Source organism: Ailuropoda melanoleuca, chromosome 19 (assembly GCF_002007445.2).
Source record: "Ailuropoda melanoleuca isolate Jingjing chromosome 19, ASM200744v2, whole genome shotgun sequence".
In the NCBI taxonomy this organism is placed as follows: domain Eukaryota; kingdom Metazoa; phylum Chordata; class Mammalia; order Carnivora; family Ursidae; genus Ailuropoda; species Ailuropoda melanoleuca.
The window spans coordinates 7,651,302-7,669,315 of NC_048236.1; the positions used below are offsets into that span (position 1 = coordinate 7,651,302).

General features: G+C 39.9%; 1 protein-coding gene across 1 annotated transcript in view; it reads right to left on the reverse strand.

Moving 5' to 3' along the window:
• Positions 1–17,026, reverse strand: part of RHAG (Rh associated glycoprotein) — a 20,621-nt gene extending 3,595 nt beyond the window's left edge. The window contains exons 1-7 of the mRNA XM_002915435.4: positions 16,809–17,026; positions 7,264–7,447; positions 6,507–6,657; positions 4,355–4,502; positions 4,084–4,250; positions 2,465–2,602; positions 1,766–1,887 (exon numbers count right to left, since the gene is read on the reverse strand). Coding sequence (XP_002915481.1) covers positions 1,766–1,887; positions 2,465–2,602; positions 4,084–4,250; positions 4,355–4,502; positions 6,507–6,657; positions 7,264–7,447; positions 16,809–16,968 — 1,070 coding nt within the window. The 5' untranslated portion in view covers positions 16,969–17,026. The remainder of the gene's footprint in view (positions 1–1,765; positions 1,888–2,464; positions 2,603–4,083; positions 4,251–4,354; positions 4,503–6,506; positions 6,658–7,263; positions 7,448–16,808) is intronic.
• Between the last annotated feature and the right edge of the window lie 988 nt (positions 17,027–18,014).

Below are 18,014 nucleotides of genomic sequence, written 5' to 3' on the forward strand. Positions count from 1 at the left end.
TATTGCATGGTGCACTGGGTGTTATACGCAACTAATGAAGCATCGAACTTTACATCGGAAACCAGGGATGTGCTGTATGGTGACTAACATAATATAATAAAAAAAATTTAAAAAAAAGAATACTTACTTCTCCTTGTTCTATGCTTACAAGAAAACTGATTTGCATTTTAATATTCTGAATAGAAACATCTGAGTAAATAGTCTTGGCTTTTGGCCAAATATTTTGCCTGGTGTGTGAGACGTGTGTGAACGTCACCATGTGACTGGGCCTTCCAAGGCTCGTCATCCACCCCCACCCCCAAATCCCCCTGAGCACATTGAGAAGTGGCTGTTCAACCTGAATACCCAAGGACTAGACTCTCAACAGCGGAACCTACCCCAAATCCTGCCACCCAGTGAGACCCGGCCTGTGAGAGCCAGAGAATCTTGTTTCATTGCCTCCATGGAACTGGTTCAGGCATGATGCTCAAGAATTCCTTTACTTCTAATCATGAGGCATAGCTTAAGAGTGTTTGCAGAGTGTTTACACACCACAGCACTTAGGAGTTGAGCTCATGGACTCACGCTTTTACCGTGCTTGATTTGCATTCAAATATGTTAGTGCTTGGTGTCAACAGCATGTTAGGTCCTGGAGAGAGCTGCCAGAAAATGTGGATATTTCTGGGATTGTTCCCCAATTTTGCAAAGGGGGCAAAAAAGAGAAAACAAACAGAAGAGATGGGTCAGCTCTAGCATGAAAGTGAGAGCAAAGTTTCCATTCAGTAAAATATACGATTAAACAAATTTTTTCAAATATTTATCATGATTGGTCTCAACAGAGTTGAATTTTAATCTGTGAAAATTAAAGAGATTTTTTTCTCTTCAAATTATTCAACTCTAGCCAGTAGTCATTTTGAGACGTTTTCAAACATATTCACCTTTTCTTCACACTTTCAAGGGGCTTTAAAAATTGAGTGTTTTGATTCCTCCTTCCTTAATCCCTGAGTGATCTGGCCTCTCTGATCTTCCTAGCTGTTTTGCACGGATGTCTTTCATATCAAATTGTTCCAATCTTGTTACCTAAAAGTGACAACTGATGGCCTTTGACATTGTTTTTGTTGTCCTGGATTTGACTGATAACTGTTCTTCCCCCTTCCGCCATTTAAACACTTATGCCCCCTCTGGGAAGAATCTAGGTCTGTTAGATCTTGAAGGGATTTTACAGAATAAATAGTATAATTCCCTCATTTTACAGAACCACAGAAGGTAAGTGAGTTGTCAAAGGCCCCATTATTAGTCAATAGCAAAGCTGGAGCCATATGCCGGGCTTCCCGATTTCCCCAGATCCAGCTGCTCTTCACATTAGGCTAATTCATTGTTGTATGCGTTGATCGTTGATCGTAGGAAATGACAGCTCAGCTCATCACAGATGTCCTCTCCTCCATTTGGGTGAGACTAACTGAAAGAGTACACCTACTGTAATCTGATTGTGATTATCTTATTGCCCTATCTGTGAGGAGACACTTGCCTACGGCAGAAATATTTAAATTAACACTGTTAATTAAAACAAACAAAAAAACAGCCACTGTTAATAACCTTGGTTAAGACACATCTTCCCATCTGATTTTATTCTCCCACTTGTGTCTCTTTGGCTTCAGTAAGGATGATACTAATGATGGTGGCCTGGATTGCTAAAGAAACAGCTTTCTCATTACCAGATTCCTCCAAGAGTGAGATAAAACGTCACCGGACCTCAAGGTTCAGGAAAACCCATTCTTTAACTCACGCCTTAGATGCTCGGAAGACTATCGCCACAATGCTTGCGAGGCCTCCTACCACACCAGGTAAGCCATGCAGGTTATGAACACCGCATGTATCATGGATCTTCAGCTTATCAGTAAGACATGGCTGTAATTGCAAAAAGAGAAAGGTTTATTATTTTGTTAGACATACTGAAGTCAATGACTCTGCAGGAAAATTTTATCTATAGCCCCTTTGCCATCATATCTAAAACCCTCTTAAGTCAAAGAATCCAAATACGTTGGTGGCAAAACTACTCATGTCAGTTTTTAGTGGATGGATTTGAAGGTGAGTGATTTCAAGTCCTCCTCCTTCTTACCTACTGATGATATTCTAAATCCTCTTAAAAGGACACAGAGTCCTTAATTATACAAAACAAACAAACATCATCAACAACGAAAACTTTAATGAAACTGCCCTGAGGAAAGCAACACCAGTAGTTAACACTCAATTCACACTAATTCTTTTAATAGTTTAATATCAGATTCTTCCCTTGTACACAAAAGAAGTCAAGGAAGAGTAGAAACCACTGGACACTGAACTCTGAGTGGTATTTCTGACAGAAAGGAAATGACCCTCAAACAAGGAGGGGTGCTGATAAAAGGAATTTTCATAGCTTTTCTCTGCTGGTGGGATATGAGAAGATGATGGTGCAGATTCCAAGTTCGACCGAGACCATACTTACAGTCAGGAACTTGAACCCAAGCACAGAGACAATTCCCGCAATGCTTCCAATGATCATAGCACCGTATGGGTGAATCTCCATGTCCGCACACGTGCCCACAGCAACTCCTCCAGCCAGGGTTGCATTCTGAATGTGAACCTGTGGGGAGCACAGAAACATGAATGGAGTGAGCTGAAAGAGGCAAACTTCAAAAGGAATGAAGCAATCTATCTAGGGTTCCATGCATTCTATGGCACATTCTTCAGTTCAAAGGGCTATAGATTCTTTTTTAAAAAGAAGATTCTTTGTAGTGATGGATTGCCTTTCTTCCAAGCAGTTGACGTTTGATATCTTTCTTGCTGGGATTCCTTGGTAGCGACTGAGTGATCAGGTTAGTGACGGCAGTTTGGGGAGGGTTGAGAGGAAAACCAAAGAGGTTGTAATGGAAAGCTTGGGTGTATACAGCATAGTTATTCTAGCCATGGTATGTCTATTTATTCAGTTTGGGAATGCCTTTGTGGTTATCATGAACCAAAAGAGGTCTGTGGCTGCTGTGTGCTTTGTGGAGTCCACCACATTCCAATATTCAAAGAGGGAATCTAGAGACACCAAATGAACATGTTACATGAAAGACAACAGCTTTCACAAGTGTCACTGTATTGAGAACATCTGAAGATGGTGGAAAGAGTAACCAATTGCCATTTACCAGAATTCCTCAGTAGAATCATGATCTGGCTGTTCCGCTAAGAAGGAAACCTCATCACTACTTTTAAGAGAGGACCGAGCTGTACAGGTATTTTTTTCTTTCTTTGTTTTTAACTTTCTTCCATTAAACAAATTGTATAGCTTTGAAATCCATGTCCTTAGCTATGCTTGAAAAAATTACAATATCCTTTTCCTCCCTCAGGCTGGAAAAGAAGAGCAGCTGATGTGTGGATTACTCCTTCACAGACATTTCTCTAGTTCATAGGCCAGAAACTCAAAAGACCAACTTGGGAGGATTTAAAAAAAAAAAAGTTGGGTTTTGAAATAATTTTAGACAGGTAATAGTTGCAAAAATACTGCAGAGTTTCCATATATCCCTCACCCAGCTTCCCCCAAGGTTAATATCTTATGTAATCATAGAACCAGGAAACTAGCATTGATAGAACACAATTAAAGATCTTATTTGACTTTTACCAGTATTCCCCCTAATGCTCTTTTTCCTTTACAGAGTCTTATTCAGGATCCCACGTGGCTTTTAGTTGTTATTTCTTCGAGAGGAATATTTGCAGTTAGGAAAACAGAATCAACTTGCGCCCTCCCCCCATTCTCTTTTTCTATTCTTGGCAAGTCCTGTTTCTAAGGAAGATTTTCTAAGACCTTAGAGATAGCTCCATCATTAAAGCAATATGCCTCAAATCTTTGATTTTTGCCTGACTATGTTCCCTAGTAGACTGTAAATTCCTTGAGAACACTTTTAATTTGCCACAATACAAATTCAATGAAGAAAAAAATGAGCGTTATTTTCAAAATATTCTGCAAGTTTGCAGTGTTGTGATTTGTTTGGCAGCTCAGCAGTGATGCAGAAATGACCCACTCATCTGGGCAACCATCAGTGTCACTTAGGGAAGCTTCCATGGTGGTTAATATGTACTGACCATATCGAGCTTGCCTCTCTTCCCCACGAGGCTGGAAAATGCATAGGCTGTGAGCACGCAGGCAACAAGAGAGAAGTATGTATTTATGATGGCCATGTACTGTTGCTCTGTAGTTTCAGCAATGGCTGAATTAAAGCTGGGCCAAAACATCCATAGGAAAAGAGTCCCTGCAGTAAACCACAGAAAGTGATATTAGTGCTGGATATGGAAGACAGTTCAGGGGAGAGAGTTTGCCTTGGGTACTGAATCAGGCAAATTCATCTCTACTCACCAATCATTGCAAACAAATCTGAGTGGTACACAGACTCCTCCTTCTCATGCCCCCTTCTCAAGTCTGGCCGATATAGGACACCTGCTACCGCCAAGCCAAAGTAGGCCCCAAAAGCATGGATCGTCATTGACGCTCCAATGTCAGAGGCCTGAGGGTCAAAATATTCGTGTTATTAAGGTGAAACTGAGTCTCACTACAGGAGGAAAGTCAATGAAAGGACTGCTTCATTGATTAAACAATAAAATAAATTAAAAGAAGGAAAGGATATGTCAGAGAAAGAATAAAACAAGATAGTGAAATTTAAAAAAATACAGGCTTTGGAGACACGCAGAACTGACTTCCAACGTTAGGCCAGGTACTTCCCTGCAATGTGACTTTAGAAAAATTGCTATACTACTCTGGATCTCTGCTTCTGTAAAGTGGGAAATCTTACTCAGCTAATGCAGTTGTGGTGAGACTTGGTGCGGCTGTGTTTGTAAAGTGCTAGGTCCTTGTGGATATTCAATTCATTTTAGTTTACTTCTCTAGTTTAGGGAAATTCTTAGTGACATATTATGCACTGCACTTGCTTCAAAAGAAAGATGTTCTTTGCATTCATTTGCTGTTACAGTTAAGGCTCATTTAATTGCAATTCAAAGACTTGAAGCTTTAAAAATCCCGAGTCTTTCCCATATTTTTTCACTGTGTTATATGATGATGTGAAATCCAGCTGAGGTCCAAGATTCACCTGAAGCAATATATTTAGGTCCTCTTTAGGATTGTGTATGAATTCGATCCAGTTTTCTACATTCTCCTACCCCAAGAGGGCAAGTTTGGAGTGCCAAACATGAGGCATAGCTCTTATTGTACTTATTAAGGTATGAAAATGACACAAACTTATTAATTTATTTAAGATTTTCATACCTAAAAAACTCCTATGTACCTTTCTGGTCCAGCTTAACTGTCACTTCCTCAGAGAGGCCTTCCTTGATTCCACAATCTAAGTTAGGTCTTCCAGTTATGCTCTCCCATAGTCCCCTCTACTTATTTTTCATAGCATGTATTGCAATTTTTAATAATATGTGTGCGTGCTTGTGTATGCATGTGCCTATGGGTGGGTGGGTGATATATGATTCTCTAGTTGATGTCTGTCTTCTCTCACTTGACTGTAAACTCTATAAAGACAGGGACATTAACTATTTTGTTGATCAGAATCATCACCACATGACACCTAGGAAGTTTTCAAAAGCATTTTCTGTTGAGAGAGAGGGAGGTGAGTGGGGGATGGGTGAAATAGGTGATGGGGATGAAGGAGAGCACTTGCTGCGACCAGCACCAGATGATGTATGGAAGTGTTGAATCACTGTATTGCACACCTGAAACTAATCTTACACTGCATGTTAACTAACTGGAATTTAAATAAAAACTTAAAAAATATTTGCTGTGGAATTAAATGTTCAATAGAAACAAGCAAAATACTAGGGAGTGCCCAGAAATAGTCTGTTGATTATCCTCAGGGGAATCAATGAGATTTTCATGGGGGAGAAAAAATTTGATCTAGACTTTAACAAAAGCTAGTCAGGGGCTCCTGAGTGGCTCAGTCAGTCAAGCGTCTGCCTTCAACTCAGATCATGATACCTGGGGTCCTGGGATCGAGCTCTAGGAGACCTGCATCAGGCTCCCTGCTCTCCCCCCTCTCCTGCTAGCTCTCTCTGTCTTGCACTGTCTCTCTCGTGCTCCTTGTCTCTGTCTCTCTCAAATAAATAAATAAAATCTTTTTTAAAAAAAAAGAAAGGGTTATTCATCTAGTAGTTGAAATATAATAGGAATTGACCATTGGTAGGAAATATAATGTAATAAAAAGAGTTGTGGAGTTGAGAAAAATCTAGGTTTGAATCCAGATTTGGGCAGTCATTCAGCATCTGTGATCATTAGTTGTAATTTGTATAAGAGTAACAACCTAATACCCAGGTTATAGTGTGGCGGTGACAATGAAACAAGGTAATGTTGGTAAGACTCCTGGTTTACCAAAGACACTCAAATAAGTGATGGGTGTAATTACACTTGCTATGCTATCATGCTCACCGATCTTTGTCTATGTAGAGTGGGCATCCTTTAGGTGTAACCAGAACTGATGTCCAAAGCTAGTAAGTATAAATCCTCTAATCCTTACCTGAAATATCTCACCAACCACATATTCATTACCAGCAAAGACAGCGATTTCTATTATTGTCATGATCAACATTTGGGCTGGGCTTATTTTTCCCAGGACGGCTCCAAAAGAAATCAGGACTGTGGCTGTACTGAAGTCTGCATTTATCATGCTGAGGAAAAAAAGAAAGAATACATCCAAAAATAATGCACACCCAACATAAAACTGTGAGCTGGGATGAATCCCAGCATCACTTCATACAGCGTGCAAGGGTCCCTCCCCACCATTCCCCAGCAGGTGTTCTTCCCAGGTACCCTTTCACACACTCTCACTTCCTTACCCTTCCTCTTGCCGTCTGCCATGCATTCTGGTTGCTCCAGCATTTTCCTTTATTTTGACCCACCTGTTCTTGATCTCCTTTAGGTTTTTCTTTATTTTTGTCGATTGATAAATAAATTACTTTCTACAGTGTTTACATTTCAAAATGTAAATATAGGCATGTACAAAAAAAGCTAGTGGAGGATTTTTGTTCCCTGTAGCTGAGATGGAAGGAATAACCTTTAACAAAAGGGAATTTCTTCTGTCCTTAAAGTCAAATGAGAGAGGATGCACATGAATATATGACCCAGCTCAGTAGAGCAAGGCGTTGATTCACATCCTGGGACCCCAACAATCTTCTATCATCTCAGGGAGACAGTGTGCTAGCTGACTGACAAGAGACCAAGCAGAGAAACAAATGCTCTGAAAACACAATGGTTGAAAAATAAGGGATGCTCACTTTTTGATTCCAATGTAAATTGTCTGTCCATGGTGGTGCAGGATTCCCTGAATAAAAGTGCCCCATTGCAGGCCCAAAGCAGCAATGAGTAGATTGATGCCCACACTACTGAAGCCATATTTTCTCAGGAAGGTCATGAGGAAGCCAAACCCAGCAAATATCATTACATGCACATCTCGGAATACTGGAAAAAAAAAACAACAACAACAAAAAAACAGAAGGGGAAAAAAAAATATGTGTTAGGGGAGAATGAAGAAAATGCTGCATCATATAGTATATCCCATTTATGAAATGCTACATCCTTTATATAAAACACTGCAAAGGGAGAGCATTAACTGGGCAGCCAAAGACTAGACTCCAGTGCCAGCCAGCCTGACTGCTTACCAGCCATGAGATTCTGGGCAAGTCATTCAATATTTGAGCCTTTTCTTGGAATACCATGTGCTCTCATATCTGAAGAGTTTTCTATTACTTTCCACCTGAGGAAAACGTCGCAAAGCACAGTGCAAATATCACCCACTCCTGCAGAGTTTCTCAGTTCTCCCAGGGAAAGTTAATATTTCCTCTTGTCTTTTACGCAGCATTCTACATATACTTCAACGTCAGCATTTGCCGTACTGCATTGGCGTTTATTTAACATGCATCATGTGGTCATAGTTCCTTGATGAGGTGTCATCTCCTGCACTCGACTATGAGTCTCTCGGTTGAAGGGATTAGGACATCGTCATCTTTTGCTCCCCCCAGGATTTGGCATAAAAATCTTCATATAGGATAAGAGGCAATAATGACTAAATTAATGAGCTCCAGTCTCCATTTATTATATAGATACAAATCTGTATAATGGCACCGGCCCTGGAAATCTTAATCAGATCAGTATTCAAGTCCAATGGGATAACGTCTTTGTTAACACTTTTAAGCCACTGTTAAAAAGAAAAAAAAAAAAGGCCATATCCTCTTGAGGAGCAAATATTTTACCTGGTGTCTGGAAATGTAAGCTAAGGTCCCCTAGTTCTAGTACATGATTGTGTGACCTTGGGCAAGGGATTTATTCTCTCTGAGTTCCAGCATTTTCATCTGCAATACTGAAAAGGTAGTCTGCGTGGGATAACCTCTGTGGGAGGGAATATGCAGGAAAGCACTATAAATAAAACATATGATCAAAACTAACTAACTAACTTACTAAATAACTAAATAAATAAATAAAAGATATGCTCAAATATGAGATAGGGGAACTTAAGAAAGTACAGCTACATTAGTAAGACATGTATTTGGTTGAACCATATGAAATTTTTGCATTGAAATTATCAATGAAAATGAGACAACTATTGGCAACTTCTTGTGGTTCAACCTAATAAATACACAAAGCAAACTGAGAACAAACTGGGCACAAATATAAAACCAGAGAGAAAAAATAAAACATGTAATGTTAAATGACTATTAACCATTGTGGCCAGGGGTTTAAGTGGAAATAGACATGAGGAGGACACACCTCAAAAATATATCTCAGAGGAAACTGATGTTAGAGTCCAGTTAATTTGCTTAAAGGGTGGGGTTAGGATTGGAATCCAGGCCTGACTCCACCAATTCCTCCACTCATTGAACACAGTAGGGATGGATGTAAAAATAACCAAGGCAGAATGCTGACTTCACAGGCACTCAAAGACATGTTACTACCCCTTGGTTCTTCCTACCTCTGTTCTACCATCAGGCTCAGCATACAGTGTGTTTGAGGTTGGGAGACGACACTACTCAGGTTTGTCTACTTGTAGGAGATGCTGAGAAACACGGCCTAGATACCCCTTTTAGAAATGAAGAACTTATTCTTTCCATTTTTCCTGGCTGTAGGGAGTGTTGCCAGTTGATAGCCCTAAGTTCTCAAGTCTCTCTGGGAAATGCTCTTGCCTTTCCCTGGAGTAGCCTGTACCCAGTGACTGATTCACATGACCATCCCCTGGCCTCAGGGAAGGACCACCTGAAGCTAGACAATCCCAGTCTCAGGATACCCTGTGGGGTCTCTCCCTGCAAACCTTCTTGCTACGGTGTTGATCCTTAAGGCACTCCTTACTAAACTTTTTCCAGCCAATGTCTGTCTCTAAAGCCTGATTCCCAGGGAGCCCAACCTGTAGCACTTTCTTTATGGGCTTCATTCCTCTCTGCAGAACTTTCCTGACCTTCTCTCCTGACACAAATTGCAGACCACAACTTGCAGACCACATTAATTTCAAACTTTGCAAATTTAATTTGATAAGCTAATCTGCGACAGTGATCCCACCCAGAAGTGGATGAAGAAGTTGACTTTCCAAAGGTACCCAGCATTTCAAAGGCTCTTTGCAGGCATTTGAAGGGCTTTTTGGAGGCATTGGAGATTTATCCTAAGGTATTACTCTATGACGAATAACAAGACAGACGGATATGATTGACATCACAGATTGAGTCAGTAGGGTCCTTCGGCGACCTAGAAGCCAATCTAACTTGTGGATGAAGGCAGCAAATGAAAGAATAAAGTGAACGAGAATAGTCCAAACCTACCATGATTCAAGCACACACTTGTGTCATTCACTTTCAACCCTATCCATGAAATGAGCCTTTTGACCATTTTATTGTTCATTGGAGCTACCTCCCAAGAAAGGCAGTTTGAAGAGGACAAGAAAGGAAAGAATAGATTTCTGAAAATTGTCCCTTGTCAGTGCCTTTGAGGGAAGTCTCCAAGAGGAGAATGCTGCACAGTCATCTAGTTCAGATCAGCGACAATCTCAACTACGCCAGCGTTCTGGACGCCCACCCTCATCTCATTATCTACCCAGGGAGCTTCGGAATTGGGGATTGGGATTCTACATAACCTATTGATGGGCAATGGTCAACTAACGTGAACCTGTTTGGGTTTTGAAATAAAAGTGACCATATATATATTAACCGTGCTCTGGTGGTTTTATCCCCCTCAAAGACTGTTGCTGCTTTTTGCCACAAGGGGGCTTAAGAACCTCATCTATTATTTAAGTCGCTCAAGAGCTATTAGGTTGTGACAGCCTTGACAGATAATGATTCTGTATAAAAAGTGTGGATAAGAAAGATCTGTAAACAATTGGGATTCTGCGTTTGCCTTTTATCCTGCTCTAAGAGTTTGTGGGTGGCGACTAGAGAGAGGGCCATCAGTTTAATTCTACAGTGCAAGACTGCCTGCCATTAAAGGAATAAAGCGTCCTCTGTAGGGGGAAAGGAGATTGAACTTCTGTGACGTCTTCCAACAGGTTTTAAGAAAGGCCAAGGCTTGTTTAAATCAGATATTCTCAATAGATTGTGATTTTAGTCTTCAGAGGAAGTGTAACAATAGCTGGTATCTTGTTTTCCTTCCATCTTTATCTTGTGGTAGGATATCTTGCAAGCCCTGGTAACTCAACATGCTTAAAATGCACATGATGATTCTGACTCACTTTCCACCACCACCATCAAACGAATGAAACTGACCTGTCCCTTCCCTCTATTTCCTGTATATGCCTGCTGCCTCGAAGGTCTTCTCCATCCCAAACCCAACACTTCTTGACCTGGCAAACTTCTATACACCCTTCAAGAACCAGATCACAGCTGTGACATCATACATAGTCCTCTTATTTTATTTCATTTGCTTATGGGTTTGTCTGTTTTTGTTACTATGTGTGCTCACTTGTCATTTATTCAAATATTGAGCAAGCACTGCCAGTAAGGCACTCTTTCAGGAGAAAGTGAATCCTAGTGTGAAAGCAGGACTCCAGATGTGGCTTGTCCCTCCTAGGACCCCAGCAGAAAGGCTGGCACCTGTAGCTTTTCAGAAGATGCCTCAGTTATTCATGAATAAATGGATCACTGGTGAGGGCTGCCGAGAATCCGTCTAATGGGGATTATCAGGCTCTTATTTAGAAAAATTGTTTTTCTGGATCAAGTGGTGAGAATTGTTCAGCGGGCAGTTATAATTAGAAAGTGTCTGGCTTTCTTCTTTTATTTTGTTTTTGCTTTTTAAAAGATTTTATTTATTTATTTCACAGAGAGAGAGGGAGGGAGAGGGAGAGCGAGCGCAGCAGCGGGGGCAGGGGTGGGGGGAGAAGCAGAAAGCAGAAGTAGACTGCCTGCTGAGCAGAGAAGCCTGACTTGGGGCTGAATCCTAAGGTCCCAGGATGGTGACCTGAGCTGAAGGCAGATGCTTAACCAACTGAGACACCCAGGCGCCCCTCTTGGTTTGTTTTTTAATGGTTAAGGGCTGGCAAGGTGTTTGCCGGGCACATGGGCACATAGCTTATTGCTCTTAGAGAGTTTCAGTCCTTTGAACCACGGGATTATATTCTGAGCTTGTCTTCTCTGAGAGAAAGGTATCCTTGGGGTGGTTTCTGTCCTCTCCCAGCCCCCAAATAGTTTAACTGCAAGTATTTCAAATATCTAGAAAAATAGCACAATGAATATACATGTACTATTCACCTAGATTTATCAGTTGTTAATATTTTCCATGTTCGTTCTGTCTCACTCTCTTCAGATATATATGTATATATTCTCCTTAACCATTTGAAAGTAGGATGACATTTTGCCCCTCACCAGTTTAGCATGAATTTCCTAAAAAGGACATTCTGCTAAATAACCCTAATATCATCACCATATCCAAGAAATATGACATAGATAGAAGAATATTATCTAATATAGAAGCTCTGTTGAAATGCCTCCAACTGTCCCCAAATTGCTCTTTTATAGGATTTTTAACCCATTATCCATTCAACTTTCATACATTTTTTGGTTTGTCATGTGTCTTTTATTTAGATAGGTTCTCCCAATGCTTTTTATTGTTATGGGTGTTTTGTTGTTTATATAGAATGTCCTCCAATTTGCATGTGTTTGACTGTTTCACCATAGTTAGAATAAGACTAAATATTCTGGGGGGCACCTGGGTAGCGCATTCATTAAGCATCTGCCTTCGGCTCAGGGCGTGATCCCGGCGACCGGGGATCAAGCCCCACATCAGGCTCCTCTGCTGGGAGCCTGCTTCTTCCTCTCCCACTCCCTTGCTGTGTTTCCTCTCTCGCTGGCTGTCTCTCTGTCACATAATAAAATAATAAATAAATAAATAAATAAAATCTTAAAAAAAAAAAAGACTAAATATTCTGGGAAGAATATTGTATGGGTGATGTTGTGTACTTCCCACTGCACCACACTAGGTGGCACATAATTTGTTTGTCCTATTACCAGTGATGGTTAATTTGCCCATGTGGTTAAGACTATTCTGCCAGATCTCTTCGCCGTAAATGTACGTTTTGCCCTGTAAACTAAAAGCAGTCTGTGGGGCAATTCTTTCACACATGTGTTCTCCAGTAACTTTACCTGATGGCTTTTGCTTTCATTGAAGAATCTTGCTGGAATCAATTATTACATTTTTAATTTCAAAATTCTACTTTTTTATATCTATTATTCTTTCTATATTAATTAGTTGGCATTCTTCTATAAGGAAGAGCTCCCTCTTTCCCCCCTTCCCCCTCTTTGGAGAATACTTCTATGGGTTCACTACATCCTTTATCTTTATTTCAATGAGTTACTATTACCACATCATTATCATTTTTAATTCTGTGTTTATCCCCAATTTGTCTAGTTGGTGCTGCTTCAAACAGGATCCTGTGTTCTTTTGGCATGTCCTCATTAGTCTTTACACCCTTGGCAAACCTTGTGCTTTCTTTACCCTGACCTGGAACCAACAATTTTTCCAATGAGCCCCTGAGTGGGGAATGGTATTTAGAAACTAGGATTTGGGTTCTAATCATGCTCATTGCTTCCAGTCCTTTCCAGTAGGCAAAAACTATTCAATCAAAGGTCCCCCTCAGAGTTCTACTGGAGGCTGATATCTTATTGTTAGGTTATAAACCACAAACAATATGTTAATTCAGGAATAGAAACAATTCCAGGTAACATTTAGAATAACAGCAAGCAATTCCCTAGGAATCATTTACACTCACAAATTAGTTACTCGTTACCTGTAACATATGTCTAGATCTGCTAAATCTTTTGGTAACAAATGAGCTGATTAATATCTGAGTAAATATAGAAACATATTCTTATATGTAGATTTAAAAAAATAAGTCATTGTACTTAATCCATTGCTGGCATTGAAATTCATAAAATAATGTCTAGTGCCATGTACATCCTTTGTCAGTTTACCTATCCTTCAGTGGTCCCCAAGTGTGATCGGCACATATCTTGGGGTCTTGGAGACACTTTCAGGGAGTCTGAGAGGTGAAAACTATTTTCATGATAATTCTATGGTGTTACTTGCTTTTTTCACTGTGTTGGTATTTCCAGAGATGATGAAACAAAGGTATGTCAGACTAGAGGTCCTTTAGCACTGATGAAAGCAGTGGCATCAAACTGTGCTGGTGGTTGTGGTATTCTTTTTTTTATTATTATTCTGTTCAAATTCAATTTAGTTAACATATAGTGTATTATTAGTTTCAGAGATAGAGTTCAGTGATTCATCAGTCTTTTATAACACCCAGTGCTCATTCCATCACGTGCCCTCCTTAATGTCCATCATCCCATTACCCCATCCCTTCACTCCCCTCCCCTCCAGCAATCCTGTTTGTTTCCTAGAGTTAAGAGTCTCTTATGTCGTATTCTTAATGATCACTCACTTGCAGAGGGAAAAAAAAAGGGAGGTTTTAATTAAGAATTTTTTGATGAAGCAGCAAAAATTATTAATCTAACTACTGACCTTCTATGTGTCCTTTCAATATTTTGTAGGAATTAGTCTGTGGAAATGCCATTATACATATACATACATGATGGGATCTCAGAAACAAAGCACTGTTGTTATTGTTTGAGTACCAAGTGAATGAGCGGGTTTTTTCATGGAAATTTATTTTTACTTGAAATAAAAGACTGACATAAACTATGGTTTTTCAGACAGGTATTGACATTGTCTGAAAAATGAGTGAAGTGAGGTTGTCATTTCAAAGAAAAGAATTGACAGTATTTGTTGCCACCAATACCTTTTGGCTTTAAAAAAAATTAGAATTTTAGAAAGTTTGTGTCGGTCACTGTGAGCTTATCATCTTCTGGAGACTTCTCAAGGGTTTTCTGGTGAAATGGTTGGTGGTATTAACATGTATCCTCTTTCATTGTTAATGATGAAATATGTCAATGTTTGGAATATTTGCATAACTGTGAATCAATATTTTTCAAATGATCCATGCATGACCTAATAAGATCACACATGAGTAAAAACTACTCCAAGTGTGAGACCAATGGATTTTAACGTAACGGAGTATAGCAAGATCATGGCTGTGGCATTAATGTCCCATAGACACTAAAGCTGTGTGTCTGTAGAATTTCTAATAAAATGTTGGCAGGCCTCAAAGGGCCTTCTTCCTAAACTCTCCTTTACTCTGCCTACAGGTTAGCAAGAATTAGCTGTCAGTCACGCTTCATTCCTTGTCAAAGTATCTGCCTCAGGACACCTGGGTGGCCCAGTCATTAAGCATCTGATTTTGGCTTAGGTCATGATCCCCGGGTCCTGGGATGGAGCCCCACGTCGGGCTCCCTGCTAAGCGAGGAGCCTGCTTCTCTGTCTGCCTGCTCTGCCTGCCGCTCCCCTGCTTGTGCTCTCTCTCTTTGACAAATAAATGAAATCTTAAAAAAAAAATACACACACACACACACGCACACATCTGCCTCAGCAGAGTGACCAGCACTTGCTAGATGCCATGAGGGCCAAAACCCCAGAGTATAGCTTGTCTCTCAAATTAGTGTCTATGGTGTCATTCATGACATGAAATATGATGTTCAGAGGTGCCGCACACTTCCACGGTTATGCCTGGGGATGGTCTGTGTGACAGCATGCACTGCTCTGCCAGTCAGAAAAGCAGAGCAGATGGCAAGCAAGAGGGATGAGTAAACCTATATCTAACTGACTTTACTTAAAATATAAACTAATATTCTGCCTTGCTTGTTTGTGAGAAAATCGTACCTTCCACCACCCTGCAACTGAGAACTGCTGTAACACGCCGCGAGCTTCTTAAGCAGGAGCAGAGCCTTCCAGGTGCTTGACTCCTGCACTTGGTACAACCCACGGCACTAGGCAGGCACCCCCACATGTTTGACTTGAACATTTCTTCTTAACAAGCAAATATTTAATAATCTTCTCTCTAATGATTTTGGCTGTCACTTAAGTTTTGTGTAAGTTGATTTGAAATGTAGGAGAAAGTGTAGAAAATGTAGGAAAAAATATGTATGTATATCCATGATCAGGCAGCTTCTGGGCTATTCTACAAAATGTTTTAGGCAGGAATAATATGGCTGAGTCATTGAATGGCTCTAGGGTCATCATGTCTGCATGAGAATACTTCCCATTATATAAACCCCCTCAAAAAATGGAGGAATGAGAGACCAAATATATGGTTTTTTAAAAGCTTAGACCTACGCCATAGAACTGTCATAAACATTGCTACTATTTTAAATGATTTAATAAATTTAATATTTAATAAATTAATAAATAATAAAATTATGAGTGCCTTATTTAAGAAAACGATATATATAATAGGGATACATTACTACCTCTCTCCCTGGTTAATGATGTAATGAATATCCCTCGCTCCAAATAGGCAGTCAGTTAATGGTAGTTATTATTGTTTTATTAACTATTTCATTGCCTTCCCTATCAAACTCGAAACTAAATCCGTTCCTTTCTTCAGGTACCATTCCCAGGGAAGGATTCTGCTTTCAAAATATATTAGGTGCTCACACTTTTCTTCCCATTTCAGAGGAACAAACTGCTTTCCTTTTAGAATATTATAAAACCCAGAGTACATCCATTTACTTCCAATATCATCCTTAACATCACTTCTTATACCTTTGGGTCCCCACATGAAATCCAGGCTCCCTTCACAATATTCCACTTGTTTCTACTCTCTCCTTGAGCGTTACTTTAGACTCTGTTGTTGTTATTATTGTTGTTTGGGGGGGGTGATATGTTTATTCCTTGCAGAACTAAGGATCAATTTAAGGGAAAATTAATGTCATTTAGCAGATGCACGTAACACAAAAGATTAATCAATTATTTTAATTTTTGTCTTCTTTTTTTTTTTTAAAAAGATTTTATTTATTTATTTGACAGAGATAGAGACAGCCAGCGAGAGAGGGAACACAAGCAGGGGGAGTGGGAGAGGAAGAAGCAGGCTCACAGCGGAGGAGCCTGATGTGGGACTCGATCCCAGAACGCTGGGATCACGCCCTGAGCCGAAGGAAGACGCTTAACCGCTGTGCCACCCAGGCGCCCCTAATTTTTGTCTTCTTATGCTGATATTTTAATAGACACAGATTCTATCCAAACACATGAACTCCAGAGACTGGAAGCCATAGACCAGATACCCCAGCGTGAACTTATAATACCCAAAGTACTCATAAGTATCACAAACTCTATAAGGTGCTTCAGTGTGGAGTTCAAGGGGTTACAGAATTCAAAGATTTTACATTCTAAGTCCCCCAAATGAGTTCACATTCTGAAAAGCCCAAAATGTATAATAAGAAGTAGATTGTTTACTCACAAGGATGTAACTCAAGGGATCTGTCCACTTTTGTTGAGTTGGTGATGTTGAGCTGTTGTTGGATAGCATTCTGCTCTGTTTCATACTTGACAAAAAATCCAAATAAAACAATCATAGAAATCTCCAGTACAATGGCCGTGAAGGGGAATGAGAGCTTCATGTTTGTGGCAAAGGACAGAGGCACACTGAGGGCCTCACAGGCTGTGGGAGGTTGATAAGCACAGAGAGACTGCTCTGTGTGTGGAATTAGGCTGCATGTTCAACTCACTCCAATGACATTGCAAGAAAAAAATGGGCAAGACTGATGAAAACAATCCCACCCCTTGGGGGGAATTATGCTCTGTAATCAAATCATTCAAAATGCTAGTTTGAAGAATATATAATGTAGATTTGAAGAAGTCCAGCTATAGAAATGATCTATTGTACAAAAGTGTCTAGAATCTTATTTAACATAGTTCAACAGACACTTCTTGAGTTCCTTTTGTATGGCAGGCACTGAGCTAGGCTCTATAGGAGACATGAAACTAAACAAAATATAGAATGGTTCTATTAACTTCCTTGAGGAAGTAAAGTATGTAGCTGGGGAGGCAGACGTATACACAAATGAGTGTTTAAAAAGAGGTAGGTAACATAATAGTGGTTATAAAACTATTAGAGAACATTAGGCAGAAATTTATTTTGTCTCGGGCTAAGAACACGAACACATAAAATGATATTGATGGGGACATTAAAAAATAAATAGGCTTTATTAGTAAGACAGAAGGACTCGCATAAGGCTTAGAAGAACATGGCATATTTAAGGAATAGCAATTAGTTATGCAAAGCTGGAATATAGTACAGATGGAGAGGGAAGAAGAAAGTGTCTGGGGATAAAGCTTGTCTGGGTTGTAAAAGACCTTGCGTTCAACATTAAAGATACTAGATGTTGAATATTAGCCAATGGGCAACGAGGAAAATACAGCCCTGTAAGAAGTGGTTTTGCTTATTCAGGGTAAGGTTTTCCTTGAATCCATGCTCAGCTTTACAAATGTAAGTTATCAATGCACAAATATGTTGAGACATATTTTTTAGTCTTAAAAAAGAAGGGAGTGAACTTCAGCATGGACATAGTAAATCCACACTCCTGACAAATAGTCACTTGTAAGTAAGATGCCAAACACTTAAAAAATACGGAGACAGTTCTTGCTTCCATCCTGTAATTGTTCT